We start from the raw sequence: 26,755 nt of genomic DNA, 5'->3' as shown, positions 1-26,755 counted from the left end.
TTGTGGTGTGTAAATGTAAACTCTTTCCTTTAGGACTATCAGTTACTGTTTGTATACACACAGTGAAAGTGAAAGCATCCAAGCCTAAATTCACTTTGTTTGGTGTTTACCCCCGCCATATTTGTGTTCCTTTGGTGCTGTATGGGTGGCTGCTGTTGTCGTTTTGGCACCTGGTTGTGACCTTGTTATAAAGCCCCAACCTAAGCAGAAGGCTGTGGGGGTACAAGCTCTGATATATATCCCAAACACAGAAAAAAAATAAATAAATAAAACACACACCACCACACACCGAGTGGTTCATCAGTGAGGATTGAGAAGGATTACTCCTGTATGACTCAATGTATTGTTGTTGTTTTTTTAGGAAAATTCCGTATAGTAGCCTAAATATTTAAAGCTTTGCAAATTAAATTACATTTTTTTATATAAATGACGGATCAATTGTCTGTATATGCACTGTATGTGTAGAGTTCACCCCATCTTTGCATTTTCCCTACAGTACACATTCTTAAAAGAAACCTCAAAACATACATTTTATCCTGGCTTTTACTTAATGGTGTCTCATCATTTGTTGTCTGTTTTTATGTCTAATCATTGGTCTTTTCTACTATTTTATCTCTTTTTTATTTGTGCTTTGGACTTTTATTTATTTTAAACATTTCATCTTTACTGTTATAATGTTTAGTTTGTTGTTTGTTTGCTTGTTTTTACCTGTTTCTTTTTCCGTGCTGTTTTAATCTTACTCAGTGAAGAACTTTTGGCTGCATAAATGAATGAAAGGTGTTTTATGAATACAGTTTGATTTGTTTTGATTTGATTCCTTGAGCTTCTCCTAGAGTCCTACAGCTTTTTGTTTTGGTTGTAACCCACAAGTTACAGTTTAGTTCAGTCTCACCAGCCTTATTTTCAACAATAGCAGGCAGCTTTTTTCAGCAAATTAAGTTCTGATGAGCCTGCTGTGCACTGCCTGCTCAACACACAGACAGTGACTACACAAGGCTTGGCTAACCTGACATAAACCATGATAACTCCTGAACTCATATTGACACCAAATCAAGATGATATTTCGAGACAGGTGAAGATCCTCTCTCAGGAGCCACACCAGAGATACTTCAACTTTAGGCAGCTGCTCCATCATTAATATCAGAAGAAGCTGCCCCATGAATGCTTCTCTGTAGAGGTTTTGCAGGCACATCCAATGGGTAGGAGATCTGGAGCATGCCCAGAACATGCTGGAGGGATTTTCTATCAGGCCTGGGGAGGCCTTGGCATCCCCCTGCAGGCACTGAATGATGTGGTTGGGGTATATAATAAATGAGCTACCTTGTAGTGTGCAGCCACCATTAGCCAGGCCAGATACCACGCAGAAAAAATAGATTGTGTGGACAGGTGAGCAAGACAAAGTGTAAGTAGGGCGGTACATGAGTTGTAGCCTCTAAGCCTTCTGCAGACCACCTCCATCTCCTGTATCTTCATCCATCCAAGATATTCAAAGCCCCGGTGATATACAGTTAACTTCTCACATATGGATGGAACAGCCATCTGGAGCAATTTGGGGCTCAGTATCTTGCCCAAGGAGATTGACATGCAGAGCTGCTCTGCCCCCAGTGAGACTGCCAGAAACAAGAGCGATGCAGCTGTGCATTTTCATGAAAGTCAGACACTGCATGTAGGAGCTGGATGGTATTTCCTCCTTGGACTGTTTAGCACTTGGCGCTAGAGAATCTACACTAATTACATGTCACGTTGCTTTCTATCATATAGACCATACCATGAAAAATTAATGTAAACTGATATTTGTCTTTGACTTGCTGTTGTCAGTAAGTGGCGCTATAAATATGCATTAATATGGATATAAAAATCACTTCAAGCTTGCACTCCTACCCAGAAGGCAAAATTTTGGGTAGATTGGACAATGAAAAGTGAGGGTAAAACAGCTTCCTGTGTCATGTCGAAACATTGAAATTCACCGCAATGCCCTAGCAGCACAAAATCTTCACATTTGGTTTAGGGTTTCTCCTGCCCAACTTTGACATGGATCTGTTAATTCCTCTAGGGGGAGTTTTTTTTTCAAGTTCCTTATCTGTAAAATGCCTAAAATGGTATGTTCTCCCATAACCTATTATACACCATGCAAGCTATTGATCCTTCCTCTGCAGTTCATTATCACATTAGTCAGAGGGTTTTATCACCTGAATTTCCAACACATTTGATGAAACCTCTCAGAAGAGTTGAAAGAAAATCTTGCATAAAATACACAACAGACCCACAAAATGGCTGACTTCCAGGTGGGCAGAGCTAGTGCAACCAAGTGAGAAATATGACTAAAATTCTGACAGAAATGTACCTACAATTAACAATTTTTGCTAGTATATTTCTTACCTCACCAGATTAAATAAAACCATGGAGTTATCTTATGGTTCAATATAAGGTGCCTATAAGCATGTAGCTTGGCCCCCCAACCCTCGGCTCCTCAGATCACAATACCATCCTTCTTACCCCTGGTGTACTTACAGAGCACTCCTCAAACAGGACAAAGTTAGGCAAAGTCAAGTCAATTTTATTTATAAAGCCCATTATCACAACGTACAGACTGGAATGTTTTTAACTCCTCTGATCTGGATGAGAGGACTGAGGTGATATCCCCTTTCATTTGTTATCTAAAGGACTCTATCATCACCACTAAACATATGAGGGTGTTTCCTAATAACAAACCTTGGTTCAATAGTGCAGTAAAAGATGCACTACATAGGAAACATAAAGCCGACTTACACGGTGGGGACAGAGACAGAGTACAAGCTAATAAGTAAAGTAGAGGAGGAATTTCACAGCAATGACCTGAGGGTAGTGTGGGATGGCATGGAAGCCAGGACAGGTCAGGATAAGAGGTGTTCAGACCAATTAGTATCAATGGTTCAGAGCTTGCAAATGCACTAAATGACTTTCACTTACACTTCAGTGATGAATATGATTTTTCAAATGTATATAGCAATTTGTTTGGTATGAGAAGTGAAGATTCTAATACTTCTCCACTTACGTCAGTGCCCCTGATGTCAGATCCTTGTTTCGTAAATGTAATATCAGGAAGCTCCTAGGTTCTGACATGGTTACCGGAAAACTCCTGAAAGTCTGCGCTGATCAAATATGATGTTTTCAGTGATATTTTTGATTCATCTGTTACTCAGCGCAAAGTCCCATGACTGTGGAAGGAGTCCATTGTTGTACCTGTGGCCAAGAGCAAATCACCTGAGGAGCTAAATGATTTCAGGCCAATAGCTTTTACTTTACTGGTAATAAAATTATTTGAATGATTGGTCAAAAAAGTCCTAACAATTTAAGTGCAGGACCTGCTTGACCCGATGCAATTTGCTCAGCCAGAGTGGAGGATGCTACCACTACTCTACTTAACTTTCTTTACAAGCATCTTGAGGGTACGAAAACTCATGCTAGACATTTATTTGCAGACTTCCCCTCAGCTTTTAATACAATCCAGCCACACATTTTATGCCGGAATCTATTGTTCAGTTTTAATGTAAATGTTGGCAGGAGTCACCACACTGACAGGCATTTCTTGAAATATGCTGACAACACAGTCTGCTTCAGGACAAAGAGGTCAATCATAGGCCAGTTGTAACAGAATTTGTGGAGTGGTGTGACAGCCATTTCCTCAAATGAAATGTTCAAAAACTAAGGATATGGTCATTGATTTTAGGAAAACCTTACAGCCACCTCTCCCAACCATAATTAAGGGTGCAATTGGAGAGATGGTTAAGTCCTACAAGTACATAGGGACAGTGATTGATAAAAGCTTGACCTTTGACTTAAATTTGGTCCAAATCTGCAAAAAGGGCCTGCAGAGACTGCATTTCCTGCGCAGACTTAATTCTTTTAATGTTGACAAGACTTTGATGGTTTTATTTCACAGATCTTTTATCAAGTCAATTTTAACTTTTTGTTTAATATCATTTTATGGGAACCTCTCAGTAAAAAACAAAAAACACTTGTCCAAAAAGATCTTTTACAGACAAGTCTTACAGAAGGCACGCTCATGTCCAGCTCTGACCTCCCGCTCTTAGTGGAATTCATCCCTCTTCTCTCTGGAAGGACATAAAGGCTCCCTAGAGCGAGAACAAATCAAGGCATCAATTTTCTTTTGTTCCATGTGCAATCAACATAATAAACATGCACAATTCTTAGTGCACTGTTTCTGTCGCACTTTAAGACTTTTTGTGGTTGGAAATGACTGTGATCGCTCCTTTTATTGACATTTCTGTGTTGTGATTTATTGTTGATCAGGACTGCTTTTAATCAAGTTTGGTTGTGTGCTACTATGATGCTCTGTGTGCCTGTTTATTGTAATTTTATATTGTTTGTACTGCAGACCAAAATTCTCATTGAAGGACAATAAAAGCTCTGAACTGAACTGAAGTACTAAATTTTGTGAACATTTAACTTTGTCTCTATTGAGGCATTCCAAGCATTAGGGGGCACTACACTACTAATACTTACAGGTTTACAGGTTTTGATGTGTGATGTGTGTTTTGAAGTTTTCCCGCATGCCACTGAGATCTAAAATGCTTTCAAAGACTGTAAGTATTCTAAAGTCCTAATGTGTATGTGAAAAGAAATAATATACACACAATAGGAGATAACTTACTCTCTTACTCTCTCTCTTACGCTCTCTCTTGCTTTTGATGAGAATAACAATGATCAACTTACATTTTGTAAACATCAAAGAAACTTTATCCAAACCCTTGTGTACTATTTGGGACAATATAAAAATAGGTCAAAGGCCAATGAGAAGCAGTGGGTCTTGAGCAATGACTTAAAATTCTCCAGAGTCTGGGCTGATCGAATATGACGAGATAGATTATTCCACAGTTTTGGTGCTGCCCCTGCAAAAGTTCGGTCACCTTTCATTTTTACACAAGATTTTGGAACAATGAGAAGCAGCTTGTTTGATGACCTCAGTGATCTAGCTGGTATATTGACACTGATGAGCTCAATAATATAATGAGGGGCCAGACCACTTTGTATTTTAAAAACAATCAATAAGATCTTAAAATCAATCCTGAAGCGGACATATAGTCAGTGCTCAGAGGCCAAGACTGGTATATAATAATACAATTTCAGCTCTTCAAAATAAATAATACCAGTGCAAATCTTTCTATACACCACTTTCTCCTTTGTAATTGTGCATCAAACACATATGACTAATGGACTGAGACTTAACGACTGGAGAGCAAATAAAGCTTAGCTTTCAGAAATGAACACAGTTTTGTGAAGACTAACTCATGTCCAGCTTTTTCCGTTCATGAAAAGTTTATACAAGCTCAGCTAATTCTTCATGGTTGCTAAGGATTCTTTACATGTGTTTTCATTCCTTTAACACTGTGTCTGACAAAAGCTGACATTCTTTTGCTTCCAAAAGAAAGTTTCCAACAGAAACAAAACATAACATCGTTGCTTGCTGAACAAACCAGCCATGGCTTTTCAGAAACTCTTCATTTGTTCACATCCAGCTATAATGACATGCCACCTGCTCCCTTATCCTCACAATCATGCATATGGTATGTCTTGTTTTGTTTTCTGGAAGACAAACAAAGTTGGTGTCAGCTGGCCAGGCTGCCTTTGGCTGGTGGGAGGTGGGGGAGAAAGGTGACTGCAGGTGCAGTGTGACACACATCTTAACAATTAATTGCGCTTACAGAAAGCATCACCTAAGATCCTAGGAGCCTGCAGTTACTGCTATTGATTGCTGCACAATTTTACTCATGAATAGTTGACACACATTTCACTAACTTGAGTCGCCCTTAGCAACTGCCTGGTACACCTATATAGAGGTGCCGACAGTGAGCCTGGGGTTCTTGTTTACTTACAGCTCACACTCGGTGCTGCTGATATTTCTGTGCCTCCTGAGGATTTCTGCCATGCAAACTCAACAAAAGTTTCTTCATTGACTGTGGTGAAAATACAGGAAAGATGACTTTTTTCCTTTCTCTTCTCTCCTCCACTCCACCCTGATCAAACCTAGACTGCATAAAAATGATAAAACAAAGCTAGACAAAGAGGGGTCAAAGGAGGAAAAAAGGAAGAAGGAGAAGGAAGAAAGAGGGATAAGGAAGAAAGAGGAAAAAATGTGAAAATTGAGTGTTTTGACTTGCGTACTAACTGAATTAGTGGAAGATGAGGGAGAGAAGCAGAGAGGTAGATGGACGTAGACAGCAGTGAGGAGGAGGAAGGGAGGGGTGATTGTTGCTGGAGCCTTGGAGGTTTCAAATTTCTTTTTTCTTTCGATTCTCTGCTCACATGCAGATTGAATCTTTTCCTTTCTTTTCCTCTCTCTCTTATTTTCACCAGACAGGGTGGCTTTGTGCAGATCGGCCGATACCAGTAAAGCCCCAGCATGTTGTAGGTGGCTGCTACCGACAGGAAGACTGCAGTGGAGAAAGCTACAAAGAAGAGAAACGAAGAAAGTGAAGGGATGGTGAGAGAAGGTAAGCAGCGCTGCACATGTTTTTTATTTGGAACATGGAAGGAAGAGAAGGAGGGGCTGAAAGGATGGAGGGATCTCCAGTTTCTGCTCTCTTTGTGTTCAGTTTCTGATGAGGGAGACACGCTTCAGTGTGTGTATGCTGATGATTTGTGTGTGTGTGTGTGTGTGTGTGTGTGTGTGTGTGTGTGTGTGCGATTGCGTGTGTGAAACCTGCAGCTGAAGCCCGACTTGCTGCTGATGTGAAGGACTAAATATAGCTGTGTCTGTGGGGTGTGACCACAGGATAGAGAACTGTGTGTGTGTGTGTGTGTGTGTATGTGTGTGTGTGTGTGTCACTCATAAGGCTCCCCACGCTTATAAAGACAACACACATTTGTCACCTTTCAAATTTATAGCATGTTATATTAATATTTTTTGACTCCTTTCTGTGATATTTAAAACCATGTGTGTTTAAAGTTTCTGAGGTTACAGTGTTTACTATCAGATTTTAGTATGATGGCCAGGTGAAGATGCTCCAGTTTTTTTATTTGATTGACAACCTAAAGGGATTAAGGGCAACAATATTGTTGATCCTTAATGTTCCCTATGTCGTAAAAGATGAGATTTTTTTATAATTTGAGTGCAAATATTGTGGTCTTACTGTGAACACGATGCATTTTCTTATAGATGCAAGATATGAATGAGTTGCTTATACTTAAAACATATACCATGTGTTCAGGACTTTGGTTGATCTGGACTTGTGCATTCAAGAATTCCTCTCCAGTTTCTGATTCTCTTTTATTATTCCTCTTGTTGGACTGTAAGATTATATTGTATGTGATTAATTCATCACCATGTTTACAGCTTAATTCCTATTTTTGTATAATGAATATAAGCATGTAGTCAGTTTTTGTTGTGTTTGGCTATGTGGCTGTTAATCATTTTATTGCATTACAATTATTTAATGTACTAAACTAAATTTAATTCACCTACATTGTGGTGGAGGCAGAAATTGAAAAAAAAATCTCAGAATACCAAATACCATAACTAGAGAGCATTATGTTTTTATGGGTAAAGCTGTCACTTTTTATCGCACACACCCCGCCTTCATCACTCCTGAGCTGTCAATTAGGCCGCGCACACACACAACTCACACCTCCCTCCTTGTGACTTGATGCAGTGTCAGCCATGGAAGAACTGAGGCATAAAATAGCAAAAACGGAGCTAATTAAAATCTCAGAAGAGAATGGGAGGGCTGGGCTGTGGGAGTATTTTGACTTGAAATATGATAACAAGAAGACAGGGACAAAGTAAAATAAGTGCGTTTAGCGGCTGCTGCTACTGTGTGTGTGTCTTACAGCATTATTTCCGGTTTAGACTGGGGCACAGGCTTCAAATGATGAATTTCAGTCAGGTTTATTGTTGGGTCGGGCCTCTATGTCATGAGCAGTTTAGGGGCTCGGGCTAAATTTTCAAGTCTGTCTGGACCTCAGCCTTAGTATTGGCACTGAGCTGTGTCTCTCTGGTAGCTGGCACGCTGCATGTTGGACAATCACAGAGAAAGAGATGCAGGGTATGAAATAAGACTCTGAGAAGCAGAATGCAATCCACTTATTTTCTTTAATTTCTCTTTGGAGGATTAGATGAATATTTTTGTTAGCGAACAAATGATCTTAATCATTATGTTGATATATTACAGCCACATCAGCATATTTAATTTAGATTAAAAAAAAAACAAAAAATGTTGCATAACACTAACACAGATGTAGTTTTTGTCTTCAGTTAATCACCATATTAAAATATTTGTCAACCACTTGACAGCAGCTTCCAATCCTGTAGAATTAGAGAGAGAAAGATAGAAAGAAAAATAGACAGCAAAATTTTGGTGGTGGGTGGGGCTTCTGGCCTGCTTTCTATAAGGCGCGGAGACACATATGAAAAAAAAAGCTAACATATCCTATCGAAAATTGTCACTTATTGAGCCAAGCAAGCCAAAGAAAACATACAGTGAAGTCATGTTGTCCGGCAAGCTAGTTTTGGAGAACAGGAGAAGAAAACAGGCTGCAAGTCTCATTCAAATGTTTCAGCACTGAGAACAGCAAGCAGCGCTCAAAATGTGTCATGTAATAAATTATGTTTCATAGTGGCTGTGCCTCAGGGGGAAGTGGATCATAGACTCACTGGAAGATCAAGGCTTTGATCCCCATGTCCTCCAGTTAGCATGATGTTACCAAACCCCAAATTACTGGCTGTGCCATCCATGTGTGCATGAATGCCTTAGCCACCAGTGTGTGGATGGGCGTGCAAATGGCTTAATGTGACAAGTTGTGTGAAAGCACTTTGAGCGGTTGGAGGACTAGAAAGGTGCAATACAAATTTGTACATACATTTGTTACTTCTATATGGAAGCCCTAAGCGGACGTGTTTTTTTTTTTTTTTTACAAGCCGTTTTCTCGATATAACGAGATATTATCTCGTTATAACAAGATATTATCTCATTATCTCGAGAAAACGGAGTTTGTTTTCCTGAGATATTATCTCGTTATCTCGAGAAAACGAACTTTGTTTTCCCGAGATATTAAGTCGTTATCTCGAGAAAACGAACTTTTTTTTGTTTTTTCTTTATTGAATGAACGTCAGAAGAAGAAATGGCGGGTGGATGATGTGACAGCAGGTGCCGTGCGGTGTTCAGCGCGGACAAATGCGCAAGGTAAGATGATTATTACAGGAACACATCACCCAAATTCATCAGTAATCTTAACTAGATTATTATACTGTTGCTCCGGTGCTTTTTGGTACGTGCAGGTTCTCGCCCCTGCACGCATTTGTCCGCGCTGAACACTGCACGGCACCTGCTGTCACATCATCCACCCGCCACTTCTTCGTCTGACGTTCATTCAATAAAGTTTAAAAAAACAAACCAAAAAACAAAGTTCGTTTTCTCGAGATAACGACTTAATATCTCGGGAAAACAAAGTTCGTTTTCTCGAGATAACGAGATAATATCTCAGGAAAACAAACTCCGTTTTCTCGAGATAACGAGATAATATCTTGTTATAACGAGATAATATTTCGTTATATCGAGAAAACGGCTTGTAAAAAAAAACACGTCTGCTTAGGGCTTCCGTACTTCTAGGCTGGATTACTGTAACTCCCTATTATCCGGTTGCCCCAATAAATCTCTCAGGTCTCTCCAACTGGTGCAGAACGCTACTGCACGTGTTCTAACGGGAACCCAGAAAAGGGATCATATTTCTTCTGCTGTAGCTTCCTTGCACTGGCTCCCTGTAAAGTCCAGAATTGAATTTAAAATCCTCCTCCTTACTTACAAAGCTCAAAATGGTCAGGCTCCATCCTATCTGTCGCAGATCAAAGTTCCCTACCAACCCTCAAGATCACTGCACTCGCAGGGCTACTTGTGGTTCCCAAAGTCACCAAAAGTGGAATGGGAGCCAAAGGCTTCAGTTATCACGCTTCTCTTTTATGGAACCATTTTCCAGTTTTGGTCAGGGAGGCTGACACCGTTTCCACCTTTAAGGGTAGACTTAAGACCTTCCTCTTTGATAAAGCTTATAGTTAGGGCTGGCTCAGGTTTCCCTGGACCAGCCCCTAGTTAGGCTGAAATAGGTTTAATCTGCAGGGGGACTTACTGAGCTGAGCTCCCTTTTCCTTCTCTTGCTCCCTACATATGCACTTATGTCTGTTTACTGCATTACGCTAACTCCGTTGCCTCTCTGGGGCATCTCTGCTCCCTTGTTTCCTAGTTTTCCCGGATCCTGGCTGCAATCTTGGCTGCGCCTGATCACGGTGATAGCTTTGCTGGTGCTGTGACCCTGCCTTTGGTTGTGCTTGTGCTGTGGCTGCACTGATACTTTACCCCCGACTCCCCCTGATCGTGGTTTTGGTTTTGCCGTTGCTATGGTCCTGTTTGAAGCTACGCCTGACTTGACCTTCTACAAGGTCAAGTCAAGCATCTCTCCCTCTCTCTTTCCCTCTCTCTTTCTCTTTTCTTTTTGTCATTATTGTAGTTTGACTTTTATTTACGACATCTATTGCACATCTGTCTGTCCTGGAAGAGGGATACCTCATGATCCTCTGCCGCTCTTCCTGAGGTTTCTTCCATTTTTCTACCCCCGTTTCAGATGCTCTTTTTGGGGAGTTTTTTCTTTGGTGATGTGAGGGTGTAAGGGCAGAGGGATGTCGTATGCTGTAAAGCCCTGTGAGGCAAACCCTGTTTTGTAATAATGGGCTTTATAAATAAAATTGACTTGACTTAACTTGGCTTGTCTCTGGCTAAGTGTTTGAGTGTCTCTTTCTGTGTATCCACTCATCTCATCTCTTAATCTGTTTAGACACAGACCAATGTATTTCTTCTTAGACTACGTTTAAGATGACAAAAATGACAATAAAATTACCTTGTACCTTGTACCTTGTATATATGGATGCTTCAGATTCATATTTTATCATGTATCATGATCAGATCATGTAAATTATATTTACACTTAAGATATGGCGGGGTGATAAAACAATAATATTGATCAGGAAATAACGTTTCCTTGATTGAAATATGAGACCTAGTTGATAGAATTTCAATAGAACGAATTCCAACCATGTTTTGACAGACAATGATAATAAGAATAGTGCCGCGGCGAACCAAATGCAGTGAACAACTCTGAATCTCGAATATAGCTGAGTGTTTGACAACTGAGTCATATGTGCTTCCACAGCAATTCATTATTGTGCATCAATCAGCTGATGGTCCGATGGCAGTGAGACAGACAGACAAAAAGTATCTGAAACAGCCAAATTATCAGAGGTAGAAAGTGACTTCTTTAGACATCTACAGACTATGTTACGCCGTGAAATGTCTGATTTCTCTGCAGCTTTCCTAAAACAATTGCAGTGCATGCTGTAGTGTTTACAGGTGTTTTGTTTTGTTGATTTATTAATTTTGCATTGAAATTGCAGGGGCAATTTAAAATTGCAAATGTAGTTGTGACGCTGTCATGGATTTGATTCTTATTATTATGAGCTTTCAGTGTTTGACACAAAATTACATTCTATTTGTGATGTTCGGGAGGGGCATTAACACCTGACCATTGATGCTGTTTGACTCTGCGCAGTAAGAACTAGCTCAGAACTGCCAACCCTGAACACATGTTTTGAGTACCCCTTGAACAACCTTGATGGCTCAGATACGAATCACGGCTGTTTGCACTATGAATAATTGTACTGTAGTCTGCATGCTTTACTGCACATCAATTGCCTACATGCAGCAGTCACACCGAGTAAAACATGAGGGATACACTGATATGAAAACCAATACCTATAATACCAGTGACTGATTTTTTTTTTTTCACAATATAATCAACACATGCCTGTTTGTGCATTTGTCTTTTACCTGTCTAAACATAATTGACCAAGGATCACACACTAACCTACCACTCTTGCTGAATTTACACTTTATAGTATGTTGTTTAATTATCCATCCATCCATTTTTTACCGCTTATCTGGGGTCGGGTCACGCGGGCAGCAGCCTAAGCAGCGAAACCCAGCCACTTCGTCCAGCTCTTCCTAGGGGATCCCGAGGCGTTCCCAGGCCAGCTAAGAGACATAGTCTCTCCAGCGTGTCTTGGGTCTTCCTTGGGGTCTCCTACGGGTGGGATGTGCCCGGAACACCTCACTAGGGAGGCAACCTAGTTAGATGTCCGAGCCACCTCATCTGGCTCTTCTCAAAGTGGAGGAGCAGCGGCTCTACTCCAAACTCCTCCCAGATGACCGAGCTTCTCACCCTATCTGTAAGGGAGAACCCAGCCACCTTACGAAGGAAGCTCATTTCAGCTGCTTGTAACCGTGATCCCCCAACAACTGAGCTCCTAGGATCATTGGGACAACACGATAAGGTGGTAGCTCAGTGTTGTTTACAATTCAACAATAATCAAACCTTAAGCCAATTTCATTTTTGAAAATATATTTTAAGCTAATTTTAAAGAATGATGACAATGCAGGGATGATGATGACAGTGATTTTAATTTTTAAAATGACTTGCCTGTCATTTAAAATCCAGAGAAACATTTTAAAAATGTACACAAGAAAAAAATTATATAATTTGTTTTGTATTTTTTGTTCCTTTCATCCTTATTTCTTACTTTCGTACTTCTTACCTTTACCTCATATCTTAATCTCCAAGCCAAGGACTGATACAGAAAACTGACACAAGTGCACTGTCCTTTACCCTCACCCAACCCCAACTGCATGGCTCCAGCTGATCGGCTGATCAGGCATTCACTCCTGACCATAGGAGTGGTCAGGAGTGGTTTGTTTCTGTTGAGCACTGGCCTGACAAACATTCAATGACAGACAGAGAGAGACACAATTGCAGACACAATTTAACATTTTTTTTAAAATTAATCTATATACAAACTGATATATTATTGTGTAATGTTTATTTTATGTGTTATGCTTTGGCAACACTATATATATATACATATATATATATATATATGCAAAAATTGAAATTGAGAGAGATAAGGAGGTTGGTTGACAGCAAATGAGATAAAGAGAGAAAGCCCATGATAGAGATAGAGCATATATCAACCAGACTGAGGGGACTGAATAAGCTGAGTGTTGCAGTTCTTAGGCAGCAACTCTGTGTGTGTGTGTATGTGTGTGAGTGTTTGTGTGCGTGCGTGTGTGTGTGTGTGTGTGTGTGTGTGTGTGTGTGTGTGTGTGTGTGTGTGTGTTTGTGCGGGGGAGAGAAAGGGAGAGAGGGAGAGAGAGGAGAGGGAGGATGAGACATGTGAAGAAACAAGCAGAGAGAGAGAGAGGCATGCGGTCTGAAGGAGACAGAAGAGGACTGTGTATCTCTCTTCTCTGCTCCATCTGTCCAGCTGCTATCTACCTCTCTATCTGTCTCTCCATCTCCCCTCCATCCATCCGTCTGTCCCTACTGTCTCCTGCACTGTTGTTACATGACTGATCCAGGGGAGGATGTTGAAGTTCCGTGTGGACAGAAGAGTGAGGTAGGTGCAGGGAGAAAGGAGGAAGTGACACGCGGGGCTAGAGTACGGACAACATGAGGAGGAAATGGAGAGGAGGAGGGGAGGCTGATGGAGGAGTGGACAGCTTGGAGGTCAGACATGACTGCAATGCAGTGCCACACAGGGAAGCCATAAGCTCTGCTGTGTATGTATGGCTGTTATGTGTGCTTTGTGTACAGTGATTTTTAGTTATAGCGTGTGTGTGTGTGTGTGTGTGTGTGTGCTTGAACCATGTGACTCAGTGTGGTGTTGTGTGTCTGGCTGGTGTCTTCTACAGTGGTGCAGTGCTAAATCAGGATCAGGAATTTAGAGGTGTTTTGTTAGTTTTGTTTTTATATTGCTGGTGACATACATTCCTTTCCTTTATGTTTTCTTCTTTTCAACTTCACCACACATTACCTGACAGTCAGCCAGTACAATGAGTATGCCATATAATGGTGATGCAGTACTGGTTTCTATAGTTGGCACATCTTTTTAGCAGAAGTTGATCATCTTACCTACAATACTCACATGTAGGGCTAAAATATTTGAAGAAAAATCTAATTAGAAAAAGTCACACCAATTTGACAAAAAAATACAGTGGGAATGTTAATTACTTTTTTCACTACCAGTTAAAAAAAAAGGAACTCAAGGTCTACTTACAAATTTTTGGAAGATCTTTCAACAGCATCACATGTTATTGACTGATGTGATTCATTTACATTATAGTATGTACATTTCATAGTTTTCTTCGGGGGAAAGCTTCAGAAGCTAAAAGTGGATATTTGGTATGCGTTTCGGTATGCAATTTTTTGCTTTTCCGTTGTAAAAAGTTGTGGATGGTACCTTTGGACCCGTCCCCATTTTTGCCTCTGCTTAGAGTAACTAGCACAGACATCTGGTACCAAAAGGTGGAGCTAGACACACTGCAGTCATTTGATTGTTCAGTAGAGAATCAACATTCAGTATGTTTCCATGCACAGTGTAGTGGAGCTGCGGTTATAGCTCGATTGGGCCATTTAACTGGACCACTGTCACCGCTTCACTTGCCAGGCTTTATGACCTATACTATAGTCAGACACCAGCAGACGATCCAGATCGAAAAGTTACACTTTGGGGGAACTGTCATGTCGTTCATCTTCATACACAGTTTGTGATGGGACCCAGTGATGTTCTGGGTAGTTTCAATCACCCGCTGTACAGCCTTCCTGTCCTGGGCAGTGCACAAACCATGCCAGTTGGTGATTTTTCAAGTCAGTATGCTTTCTATTGCTCCTCTTTAGAAGTTAACCAGCATTTTGTTCTGGAATTTAGCCTTCCTAAGTTTCCATAGGAAGCAGAGCCTTCTCTGTACTTTTTTTAATCAGGGTGGTGATGTGTGATAAAGATAGGTTCTCAGTGATTGTAACTCCAAGGAACCTATAGCTGTTCACCTGCTCCACCTCAGCGCCACTGATGTAGACAGGGGTGTGTTTCTCTGCCTCCGTCTTTCTAAAATCAACAATCAGCTCCTTGATTTTGCTGACGTTGAACAGTAGGTTCTTCTCTGTGCACCACTCTGCAGGATTGGTGATTTCCTCCCGGTATAAACTAAGGCACAAATCAAACAAAATATTTGCACACTGTATTAAAAATTCACGAAAAGTTTCAATGTAACACATACTAATTTTTCAAATCATCATCACAGAACAGATAAAACAATATAAAGACACAACCATATTCATCTCTAAGGTGATTTGTGATCTGCTTGATTGAAAGACAATCCACTCTCAGGCTGAGACAATCAGATCGGGACAGTCAGAGCAGAGCTGACAGGCAGTCTCTGATGATCCCAAACGAGGGACAGAGCATTTTTCCATGAAAAGAAAACAGTAGAGTTCTCGTGATGTGCATTCATGAGTGTACAGTGTGAACAGGAGGGGGCTGAGCGCACAGCCCTGGGGGGCTCCGGTGTTGAGCATTAATGTAGAGGAGGTATGACTCTGTGTGGTCCACATGTGAGGAAGTCCAATATCCACTTATCCAAAATCTTGGGATTTTTGTGGTTAATAAACTGAATTTTAAGTGACACACTGAGGCACTGTGTACAAAAAAGGCCATCAACGCTGTCTTACCTTAGGAAACTTAAATGTTTCATGTTAACGAGTCCCTGATGATCTTAATTGTTTGTCTTGACCTTCTCTCTTCTCTGCTGCTTTGAAAATCTCAACACCAAGTTCAAAAATGATCTAAATAGATTAAAAATGAGTAGTAAATAGTATCTTGGGTGTTCAGCAGAGTTCGTTATCTGACCAGTGCCTCAAGCAGACAGGAAGAAATGCTAAAGCCATCCTTTCCGACAACTCCAACAACTTATTCTGCGAATTTGAGCTTTTACCTTCTGGCTCTCAGATGAGATTTTCCCCTATTAAGAGTAACACATAGTACTCCTTCATCCTCTTAGCTATTTCTGTTTTGAATGCACAGCAGGGGAAGAGTCAATCTGAGTACTGAGGCTGGTGGTTATTCTTAATATATTTATGTAATGATTGTTGGTGATGGTGATGATGATGATGTTGACAGTGAAAATTATAATTATAATGGTTGGAATGATGATGGTTGTTGGCCATGTGTTAAAAATGTCTACAGATCGCCTACCAAGGGTGTTTTATGTTGTAAACCATGTCATGGTGGAAAGATGTTGATCTTGTAATCCATTCTACCCATCCTCCAAGGTTACTAAGACTTCATTTATCCTTATGTACTTTGACGGTGCTAAATCATCCAGTTTGCACTGTAAATGTTTTTGACATCGAAATGGCTGTATTCCAGTGTCCATTCTTGTTTCAGCTCACTGTATCCCCCCAACACCACCCCCAGCCACCACATTTTTCATGCCTTTAATGTATTTTTATACTTGTTGTTTTGATAGACACAGGAAGCTACTGTTATGTACTACGGTCCAATCAGCTAAGTTTTATGATATTGATAAGAATCTTGATATATAGAGACATCTAAATGTCAGTAACAAGTGACCACTTCCTGTGTCATTGTGAAACATAGAAATTTGACGCCTTGCCATGGCCACGCCATTCAACAAAACCTTAAAAACTTTGCCATGTAGCACTGCCCAGGTCTTTAGATTGTACTTCCCAAATATGGAGTGGATCCACAAAAATTTCCAGGAGGAGTTTGTTAAAGTACAATGCCTGAAAATGGCTCATAATAGAAAGACATATTGCAAATTGTGTACCGTAACTATGTTGCTGTATGTCATAGACTGCACCATGTAAATTTCATGTAAGTTGGATGATTTTTACATTGTGCCACATCAGGCTTACCTTCTGTTGTCACAAGATGGGGCTGTAAATTCAAAATACGATGCTCATTTCATCATTGCTGGAATGACTGTGTTAAAACATCTGGCAGGGTTGTGGCTTGCTACATGTGCTAACTGAGATGTGGGAGACTATCCTGACAGTCTCGAGCTGTGCAGCTGCCCTGTTTGTCCTCCAGCGGATACAGTATGCACATCCCGCTGCTCGATGTGTTCAGTTTATTCAATAGTTGCTTCTATGTAGGTTTGTAGGTTATCATTGAGCAGGCAGCCATCACCATGCCAGAATGTGTCTCACACTGGGTGGCACACACAAACACACACACACACATACTGGTTTATATGGTCCTGCCAGACTATTTCGCCAAACAAGCCTGACGGTGGTTTAGGTGGACTACCCTTTCTCTAGGTCCTAGAGCTACGGAAGTAAGATTGAATAACTCTGAAAAAAAATTCAGGTCACTTTAGCTTTCCTATACACCCCTCAGAATGTGATACACACCCACCTGATTCTATTGTTGTTGAGGCAGACATTCATAATATGTGACTTATAAGAACCAAACAAAAACTATTGGGACTTTAAAAGGACAGTGATGTCACTTTTAAATCCCCCCTCATTAACATAATACACATTGACCTGACTGCAACAAGCATTAAAAGAACAGGGCATTTATTTTCATTTTTGTACTGTATAAAGCTGAACAATTACCATAATGTGGTGGTGACACTGACTCTAGTGCTCAGGGAGCTTTGCTCCACACTGCCCTGCATGTACAGGTACACTACATTTGGTTCTTTTACTACCAAGTAGTGGTAAAGCATCCACAATGCTTGGTGTGAGTAGGACTGAAACCTCTCTGTCTCTTTTTACCCATGATTTCAGTTTATCTGAAATAGTTGCACAGTCTTTGTTCAGTCCTTAACAACTCCATGGCAACATCTTCATGGAACTTTCTCCAGGAGTTTTTAATTAAACACCATGATTTGTGCAAGAATGTCTTCAGCAAGAGTATAATTCTGAGTGAAGGCCTCCTCCTTCAACCTGTAAAGGCACTTTCTGCAGATTTTCTTGAGGCAACAATGAGGGATCCCAACATCTTCTGTGAAGGGCAATGTTGATGGCTTGTTGTACTTTGCATCACTCACTGGTTCAGGGCACTGTAAGACACCAGCTCAGACAACTAGGAGGTGCACAACTTCTTGAATATGTCAATGGACCTTATCAGTTATTAATATCCTGGCTTTTCTTTTGATGAGTCTTTCTCGCAATTCACTGTAACAGATATTTCAGCAGTGTTGGGAGCCTAGTCAGCATTGACTTTTTCAGTATTTAACTGAGGCCAACATCCTTCTATAACCTTAACCAAGTATTTTAAGGTGCCCAAACTGAACCCCAGAAAATGATTTAGCACTGCAGTTGCCAGTAGCAGATAGTGTAGGAAAATATAATGTGCCTGGGAAAAAAAAACTTTGCAAAATGCTTTTCATTGTTTCAAAAATGTGAACTATATACAGTATATGTAAACACAAAATTGTTGTAGGCTATGTGAACATGCTTTTTTTTATTTGATTTTACTCTATTGTGTTGTGATTATGTTTCAGAAAGTCAGAGATGATTCAGTTCAAACCAATGACTTGATTGCTGTGACTATTTATCAGAAACCATACTGCCATCAGCAGAAAGCAGAAGGCCTGTTTGCAAAAACTAAGGGACTTCACAAGTGTGTTTGTTTGCATGTGTGTGCATGTGTGTGTAAAAAAAGAGATAAGACTGTACAGTATGTGCATGAGAAGGCCACACAGACAGTCCATACATAAACTGGGCCAAATGCCAAATGAAAGACGCACACACCCACTCACACACATGTTCAGAGCTGTGGCTTACAGAACAGCATCATGTTAGTCGGAAGCCCTGAAGTTAGCTGAGGATTCTGCATACTGTTAAGTACATTAAGGGAGGACTGAGCTGATGCAGGCAGAGATTGCAGTGTCTGGTGTTACATCAGCTGGTGGATCAGCTGAGTGTGTGATGTCCTCAGTGACTGGTCATTAGGGTCAAACTCTGAACTCATTTCTGCTGCTGCGTAGTATGCCATATTTTACGTCACCATATCCTCAACAATTACAAAAAACCTGGAACACGAACACTCAAGATCTATCTTTTGCCTCCCATATAAAACAAACTTCTAGGACTGCTTTCTTTCACTTGTGTAACATCGCAAAAATTAGACATATCCTGTCCCAAACAGATGCTGGAAAATTAGTACATGCATTTGTTACTTCTAGGCTAAATTACTGTAACTCCCTATTATCCGGTTGCCCCAACAAATCTCTTAGGTCTCTCCAACTGGTGCACAACGCTGCTGCACATGTTCTGACGGGAACCAAGAAAAGGGGTCATATTTCTCCTGTTTTAGCTTCTTTGCACTGGCTCCCTTTAAAATCCAGAAATTTAACTGAAAATCCTCCTCCTTACTTACAAAGCTCTAAATGGTCAGGCTCCATCCTATCTGTCTCAGCTCATAGTTCCCAACCAACCCTCAGGATCACCGCGCTCTGAAAACACAGGGCTACTTGTTGTTCCCAACGTCTCCAAAAGTAGGATGGTAGCCAGAGCTTTCAGTTATCACGCTCCTCTTTTATGGAACCATCTTCCAGTTTCAGTCAAGGAGGCAGACACCGTTTCCACCTTTCAGGGTAGACTTAAGACCTTCATCTTTGATAAAGCTTATAATTAGAGCTGGCTCAGGACTTTCTATGATACACTGAGCTCCGTTGCCTCTCTGGAACATTCCTGGTCCCTTGTTTCCTAGTTTTCCTGGATCCTGGCTGCAATCTTGGCTACGCCTGACTGTTGTGATAGCTGTGTTGGTGCTGTGACCCTGCCCTGGGTCGTGCTCTTGCTGTGGCTGCACTAATACTTTACCCCCGGCTCGCCCTGATCATGGTCTTGGTTTTGCCGTTGCTGTGGTCCTGTCAGAGGCTACGCCTGTGTTGTGGATCCTGGTTGCGCTGATGCCGTGATCCTGCTTGATGTGACCTTCTACAACTATTATTATGAGTCACTCCTCCACTATCAATATACGTATGCATGGGACTTTTATCGACACCCACAATATTTGCACATAACATAGCATGCTATCATAGAGTGCATTTAGTAATGTTACATGTTATCATTATTGTAATGCATTTGTTACTATTATTGCTGTTATTTTTTCCCCCCGTTATAGGGGTTCTTTTGGGGAATTTTTCCTTAGGCGATGTGAGGGTCTAAGGGCAAAGGGATGTTGTATTCTGTACAGCTCTCTGAGGCTAACTGTGTTGGTTTTGTAATAATGGGCTTTGTAAATAAAATTGACTTGACTTGACTTGACTTGACTTGACTTGACTTACACAATGGAATTATGTCTAAATATTTAACATACTAACACCATCAGTTTTGATCAGCCAGATATAGTCAATTGGTAATTGTGCAAACTGTTAATAATTGTATCTACCCATTTGCAAAGATGTGCTAAGGCATTTGCAATTTGTTGGAAGGAATCAGAAATTCAAGTCTGTTAAGAACAAGTGTCCAGTGTTTTGGGGGTTTGCACATGTTGTTGTGAGAATATTAATTCCCACTGGAGATATAAACCAAAGCAATAGAGAAAAATGTAAATTGTAATTATATTTATTCTTGCCTCCTGAAGAGAGAATTATGATTGACATCTTTTACATATTGTGTTGATCCATGTCCTTTGTGTCTGTTTCCAGTCAACATGACCCCAGTGGACCAGCTGGACCAGCAGTGAGCCCGATCCAGCTGGAAGAGCCTTCAACAATACACTCCTTTCTGCAGTAAGCTTACCAGCAGTAATATGCTACATTTATTCACACCTACCTGCACACATACAATCCACAAATCCTAGATTTATTCGACAACAGGCAACATTCTGCCAGCTTTCGATGTAGTACCTTTACCGTTTTTAACACAGACAGTACTACTATATGTGGTCGGGGTTGTTGTCACTCACTGCTCCTTCCAGCAGCACTCGCCGTATTTCCTTGTTCAGCTGTGATACAGAGTGTTTATCATCCTCAGAACTGGGCTCCGTGGTGACATTTTCCAGAACAAAAGAGAACAGGCTAGAGTCTCTCTCAGTGGGATATTCTTAAATAATATGGTTTGCGGTTTGTACATTTAGTCTTTGCCAGGCAAGAGCAGGGGTTTAGTACTGCTGGAGCAAACAGGAACAAAGCTCCAGCATGGTCTTTGTTTTTCTTTTCCTCCAAGTAAAGATTAGAATATATGCAGGTCACATTGTCATGCATTTTTAAAATGCTTGAAGATCCGCAACACTGAAAATGAATGTCCTCCAAGAGAGACAATAAAAACAGATGGGGTGGTTAAATTTGTCATAAATTTGAAATTTAATGTGTGTTGATGGGTTCATGTCTTCATCTAATGCATTGAGTAACATTACACGAAAACGTTCCACCTGAGAGTTGCCGACAGACGGCCCAGTGAATTTAATGATTTTTTTCTCAGTCTCCAGCTGCTGCTAGAGGCTGATAACATCCTTTCATTTTATAGTTAGTGTTTACTTATATATGGAAAAGCAGCCACAGCTCAGCTCTGAGCACAGAATGTTTACTGACCAGTCAACGGACTGCAGGGCTTCTATTTAACCATTTTTGTGAAACTGGCGTGCAGCATATAAAGCAATGCAAAGAATGTACCTGAACCTACGTTCAAAGATGAAGTCTGAACCCAGTACAAAATGATGTGGATTTAATGATATTTCTCATTCCAAATATTTTCTTAATCTCACTTTGGACTGACAACCAGAAACTTGCAATTTTAGGGCATGACCGCATAAGATGGCTGTTGTGGTGGTGTGGGATCCGTGGATGGGGGAGGACCCACGAGCAAACACTCAGACGGGATTAAGGAGTAACAAAGAATGTTTTTAATTAGAATAATGTAATGGAAGGGAATGGTAGTGGGGGAAGGGAGCCGGGGACCATGTGAGCAAGGATGGCAGGTGAGGCTGGTGATAGTGCAGGCAGCGATGGCAGATGAGGTTGGTGAGGTGGAGGGTGGTGAAGATCCCGAGACGGTGACTGAACACAAAGGCGAGGGGCTAGGTGGTGAGGCGCTGGGGCTTGGAGACGAGAGGCATTGGAAAAAACACAAAAAGGCACAATGAGCAAAAATCCAAAAAGCACAAGAGCGAATCAAAAAAGCGAAGAGAATCTCAAACTAAGATGGCCGATCTACTACATGTGAAGCTGGCAATAATCTGGCGCCGAGGAGAGGTGAAGCCGGAGTATTTAAACTGTGAGGAGATGATTGCAGATGAGGCGCAGGTGAGAGAGTGTGCCCAATGCTCCAGCACCCAGAAGCCACGCCCAGCCCCTGCAACACAGAAAGACAGACAGACAACCCAAGCATACACACAGACAGTCCCAAACACTCACAAGCTGTCACAATAATCACAAACACCACAGCTCTAAGTACCACAGCTATTTTTACAGTTCCAACATGACAAGCACATGGGATCATATTTACATTGAACAGCTGGGGTTGCATGCAGTCTGTGAATGATTTTGTATTATGGCTCATAGGATTTGTTAAAACATGCAATTTTCTTTGCATTGAACAAAATGTTTCTCCATATCTCATCATCCAGGTGGGACCTAAAATCTTCACTCTAGGCTGTTTTGCTGTTAATAGCAGGGATTTTAACAAACATTTGACCATAAATATAACATATCATTTTCTTCTTGCAAAAAGAATCTTTAAACAGTATTTTTTTTAGGTTGATTCATTTTCAAACAACTTTTACATATTGGTATAGATTAATAGAACTGAACTGAATGAATAGATGAATAGAACTACTAAGCTGTATAAAGCGAAAGTATTGTGTTTGAGGGAGACTGATGGGGCGCTCCACGTTGTGCGACCCAGCAGGATACCCAGCCTTACGCAACAAGTTTTTAGTTGCTTGTAGCTGGTGGTTTAAAGTTGTTTATCTGTTTTAACTAGGATGTGTGAGTGAACCTGTCAGTGCTTTAGGAATGCAGACTTTGGGGACTGTAGTAAAGTTTTTCGCACTGTTTTGTGTGTCAGTGGTACTACTTCACTTTCTCGGCTGTCACACTGTGAATGGACATGGCATGTCAGGGAGAGTCCCTCTCAGCTGTGAGTTCATCCTATCCTTACAGACGTCCAAAGTCGGCGATGTCCCTGCAAACATCCCAACGGAGCTTCGTAAGCCAGCTAAGGGTGTTCGGAAATGGGGTGGGATTTGCCGAAGACTTAAGAATCTCCGGCTTGACAACCATCTTAAGCCGCCACCTCTTCCCACTGTCCTGCTGTCAAATATGCAGTCTATCCGGCACAAAATAGATGAACTGGAGGCGAGCACCAAGTTTCAATGGGACACTTGTCTCCTTGCGTTAACAGAAACATGGCGAAGCGAATTGGTCCCAGACCTGGACCTGGAGCTAAGTGGGTTTCGAAGCCCTATTTGCCTGGACCGGTCTCCAGAGACTACCAGGAAGAGTCGGGGAGGAAGAGTATGTTTCTATGTGAACCAAAAGTACTGTAAAACCGTTGTGGTCAGGAAGAGGATATGTACGGCTGAGGTGGAGCTACTGTCTATCTTTCTCCGCCCCTTCTACCTGCCTCACGAATTCCAGCAACTGTTTTACACTTTAGTATACAGTCATCCGCAAGCCAGTTATAAGCCAGATGTCATGCATAATCTGGACTCGATATGCCCAGATGCACCTAAACTTATCCTTGGGGATTTTAATCACTGTAAACTTGATAAATCTCATATTTATGAGCAGAATGTCACCTATGCAACAACACGGAAGAACTCTACACTGGATCTGTGTAATGGCTCAGTCAGTGGAGCTTACAAGTCCTTGCCTATGCCTTGTTTTGGTGCCTCTTACCACAACAGTGTTATGTCTGTGTACAAACCTTGCTTCCAACACCTCAAACGTGAGGAAAGGACAGTAAAAATATAGTCAGAAAGCAGCATTTTCTCTCTTCAGGCGTGCTTTGATTGTACAGAGTGGCAGTATTTCTATGATGCTTGTGAGGATGCTAATGGACTTACAGAGACAATATCCTCCTACATTACCTTCTGTGCGGATGGTTATCCCTACTAAGGAGATATTTACTTAACCAAATAATAAGCCCTGGGTCACAAAAGAACTAAAGTCAGACATCAACAAAAAGAAAAGGCTTTTCTACTCTGGTGACCCACTAGAGATAAAGGCTGTCTCCAGGGAGGTAAAGGTGGAAATAAGGAAGGCAAAAAATTGAACATCAGTTTAGTAGTGGAGACCTAAGAGCGGCCTGGAGCGGAATTAAGCCCATGGCATCCATTAACCAGTCCACTAGAACTAAGCATCTTGTCACAGTCATTGGTGTGAGTGATAATGACTTGGCAGATGTTTTTAATCATTTTTCTCTCGCTGGGAAAGAACTGATTTCCTTGGTAATATTTCCATGTTGAGAGAGTCCCTTGTTAATCATTTGGTCCTGGTGATAGCCCAGGAAACAGTCACATCTTTGTTTAGTTAACATTAGGAAGGCTGCTGGCCCTGACCTAATCTGTGGATGCACACTGCGTCACTGTGCTGTCCAGCTCAGTGACGTGTTCACTCATCTTTTTCAGATGTGTACTGATAGTGGTGAGATTCCATCTATTTGGAAAACAACAACAATAATTCCTGTGCCAAAGTCAAATAAACTGAGGGATTTGAATGATTTTAGACCAGTGGCTCTGACATCTTTGGTGATGAAAAGATTTGAAAAAATATTAAAAAAGGAAGTCATCTCTTTAATTCATTCGTATCAAGCTTGGAAAAGTGTGGATGATGCCAAGCTTTTTATTTTAGACAAAGTCTATAGGCACCTTGAAAAACCAAGATCTCATACCAGACTTTTATTTGCTGACTTTTCATCAGCTTTTAATAAAATGCAGTCTCATATTTTAGTTGAGAGACTTTTAAATTGCCTGGTCAGATTTTATTGTTGCTCTCAAATTTTTTAACAAACAGAGTCCAGCGGGTTTTAGTGAATGGTCACATGTCCAAGCTTTTAATGTCCAACACTGGTTCTCCTGAGGGCTGTGTCCTTTCCCCCCTGCTTTTATCTTGTGTCTTCTAGCTGTAGGGCTAGCCAAGAGAGAGGCTATCTGGTCAAGTTCTCAGATGATACAGCTCTGCTGTCTCTTCTTCAGGGTTCTGAGTCAGGCCATGGGGATGCTTTATTGATGTTTGTTAAATGGTGTGATGACACCTTCCTTGACCTTAATATCCATAAAACTAAAAAACTGATAATTGATTTTAGAAAGACCGGCCAGGGGCCTTCACCTGAAGCTAGCATCATCCATGGTGGAAATTAAGAAACTGTTGACTCCTACAAGTACCTTGGAACTGTGTTTGACTCTGACCTGAAGTTTGTTCAGAATACAGAGTCAATAGTTAAATGTGGATCCACTTGTTGCGGAAGTTGAAGTCTTTTAGTGTTTCTGAGGGCATCCTATCTTCATTATCTTCATTATCATTCTTTTATTGAAAGTCTTTTCACATTTTCTTTCATTTACTGGTTTAATGGATTGTCTGTAAAGGACAGGAACAGCCTGAACCAGATAGTTAATGTCTGCTCCAAGATTATTGGAGTACAGCTCAAGTACCTCAGCTCCCTCTGGAAGAAACATGTGGTCCAGAAAGCCAATGGAATAATAGATCAGCCTGGGCGGTGCTACCATGCACACCCCAAGGAAAACAAACAGATACTCATTTATCCCTTCAGCTATCAGGCTGCTAAATGCTGAGAAATGAACTGGAACTGATTGGTGGCAGAATTTGAGTTTCAGTGTGTTTTACTTCTTAATGCATCTTTGACATTGTATTTATTTTATTTCTTGTTGATTCTGCTGAAGGTGGTTGTCTGTATGCTGCAGTGAATGTCTTGCATTTGTTCGTTTTTGTACCTAATTGTCTGGATTGTTTTAACGAAGCAGGGTAAGTATAAACTGAATTGTCCTTCGGGGATCAATAAAGTGGCCTGATTCTGATTCTGATTCTGAATTCAGTCCTGAGCTGAGAAAAAGATTTGAGTCCCACCTGAAAAGAGATCTTGTGATTTAGAAATACCAGCATCCTGCTATACTTTAAAACCCACATTTGAACAAGACTGTGCAAAATCAGGATTACATAAAATAGGTGCCAAAACTGAGTACTGATTATAATGTGTACATACTTGAAATGTCTACGTACTTGATTCCATGTTTTGAGAGTAGTTCTAACAATAAAATGATCTCATTCCTTGTAGTGAGATTGCATTATTTATAAATGGAATGTCCTTAAGAGCCGACTCACATCCAGAATTTTCCAAATCCAGCATTTTAGAATTAGGGTTGCAAATGAGATATATCACTGAATGGATATTCAGTGATATATCTAACTCATTTGTGACGCCCAGTGATAGTACATTAATTTGGGTAGAGCTAATCCCCCTTTATCCACTGGTAACTACAGTTTCTCCAATTTAAGTCTGGGGTGTTTACCTTGCCACAAAAAATTACAAATCATGCCATGTAGTGATGTGAAAAACTTAATTGGAACATAATTGGGAATTGGATATATAATAACCTTGGTAAATCATTCATCTTTATACTTGAAACCCATCCAAATAATGATATAGACAAAGGGCTCCTTTTTTAAGATCTTTTCTAATTCCCTTCACCATTCTGTCTTAATTCATTTTTACTATATCATAGAAATTACAAGAAACATAAATGCCTAAATATCTAAACACATTAGGAGACAATCAAAGGAATATATCTTGATAAGTCAAAACACCTCAAATTCCCCATTGGCTGGGGTGACCTCTATTTCACTTGGTAGAGTGTGCGCCCCATATTGGTCAGGCTTCT

General features: G+C 40.8%; 1 protein-coding gene across 7 annotated transcripts in view; it reads left to right on the top strand.

The window, feature by feature from the left end:
• plekha6 (pleckstrin homology domain containing A6) overlaps nt 1-26,755 on the top strand; it is a 151,695-nt gene that overhangs the window by 35,916 nt on the left and 89,024 nt on the right. For 3 of the 7 annotated variants that reach the window (XM_088082460.1, XM_088082473.1, XM_042497942.2), the window contains exons 1-2: nt 13,330-13,495; nt 20,565-20,648. In XM_088082460.1, coding sequence (XP_087938586.1) covers nt 13,464-13,495; nt 20,565-20,648 — 116 coding nt within the window. In that variant the 5' untranslated portion in view covers nt 13,330-13,463. Of the gene's footprint in view, nt 1-6,357; nt 6,495-13,325; nt 13,496-20,564; nt 20,649-26,755 lie in introns of those variants that run through there. The other 4 variants (XM_088082478.1, XM_088082468.1, XM_088082464.1 and 1 more) reach the window with 4 other exon arrangements.

This window comes from Plectropomus leopardus, chromosome 2 (genome assembly GCF_026936395.1).
Source record: "Plectropomus leopardus strain MGB_pleo_1.0 chromosome 2, ASM2693639v1, whole genome shotgun sequence".
Classification (NCBI taxonomy): Eukaryota; Metazoa; Chordata; class Actinopteri; order Perciformes; family Serranidae; genus Plectropomus; species Plectropomus leopardus.
Note: the sequence above shows the minus strand (reverse complement) of the source record. Positions and strands in the feature narration are given on the sequence as shown.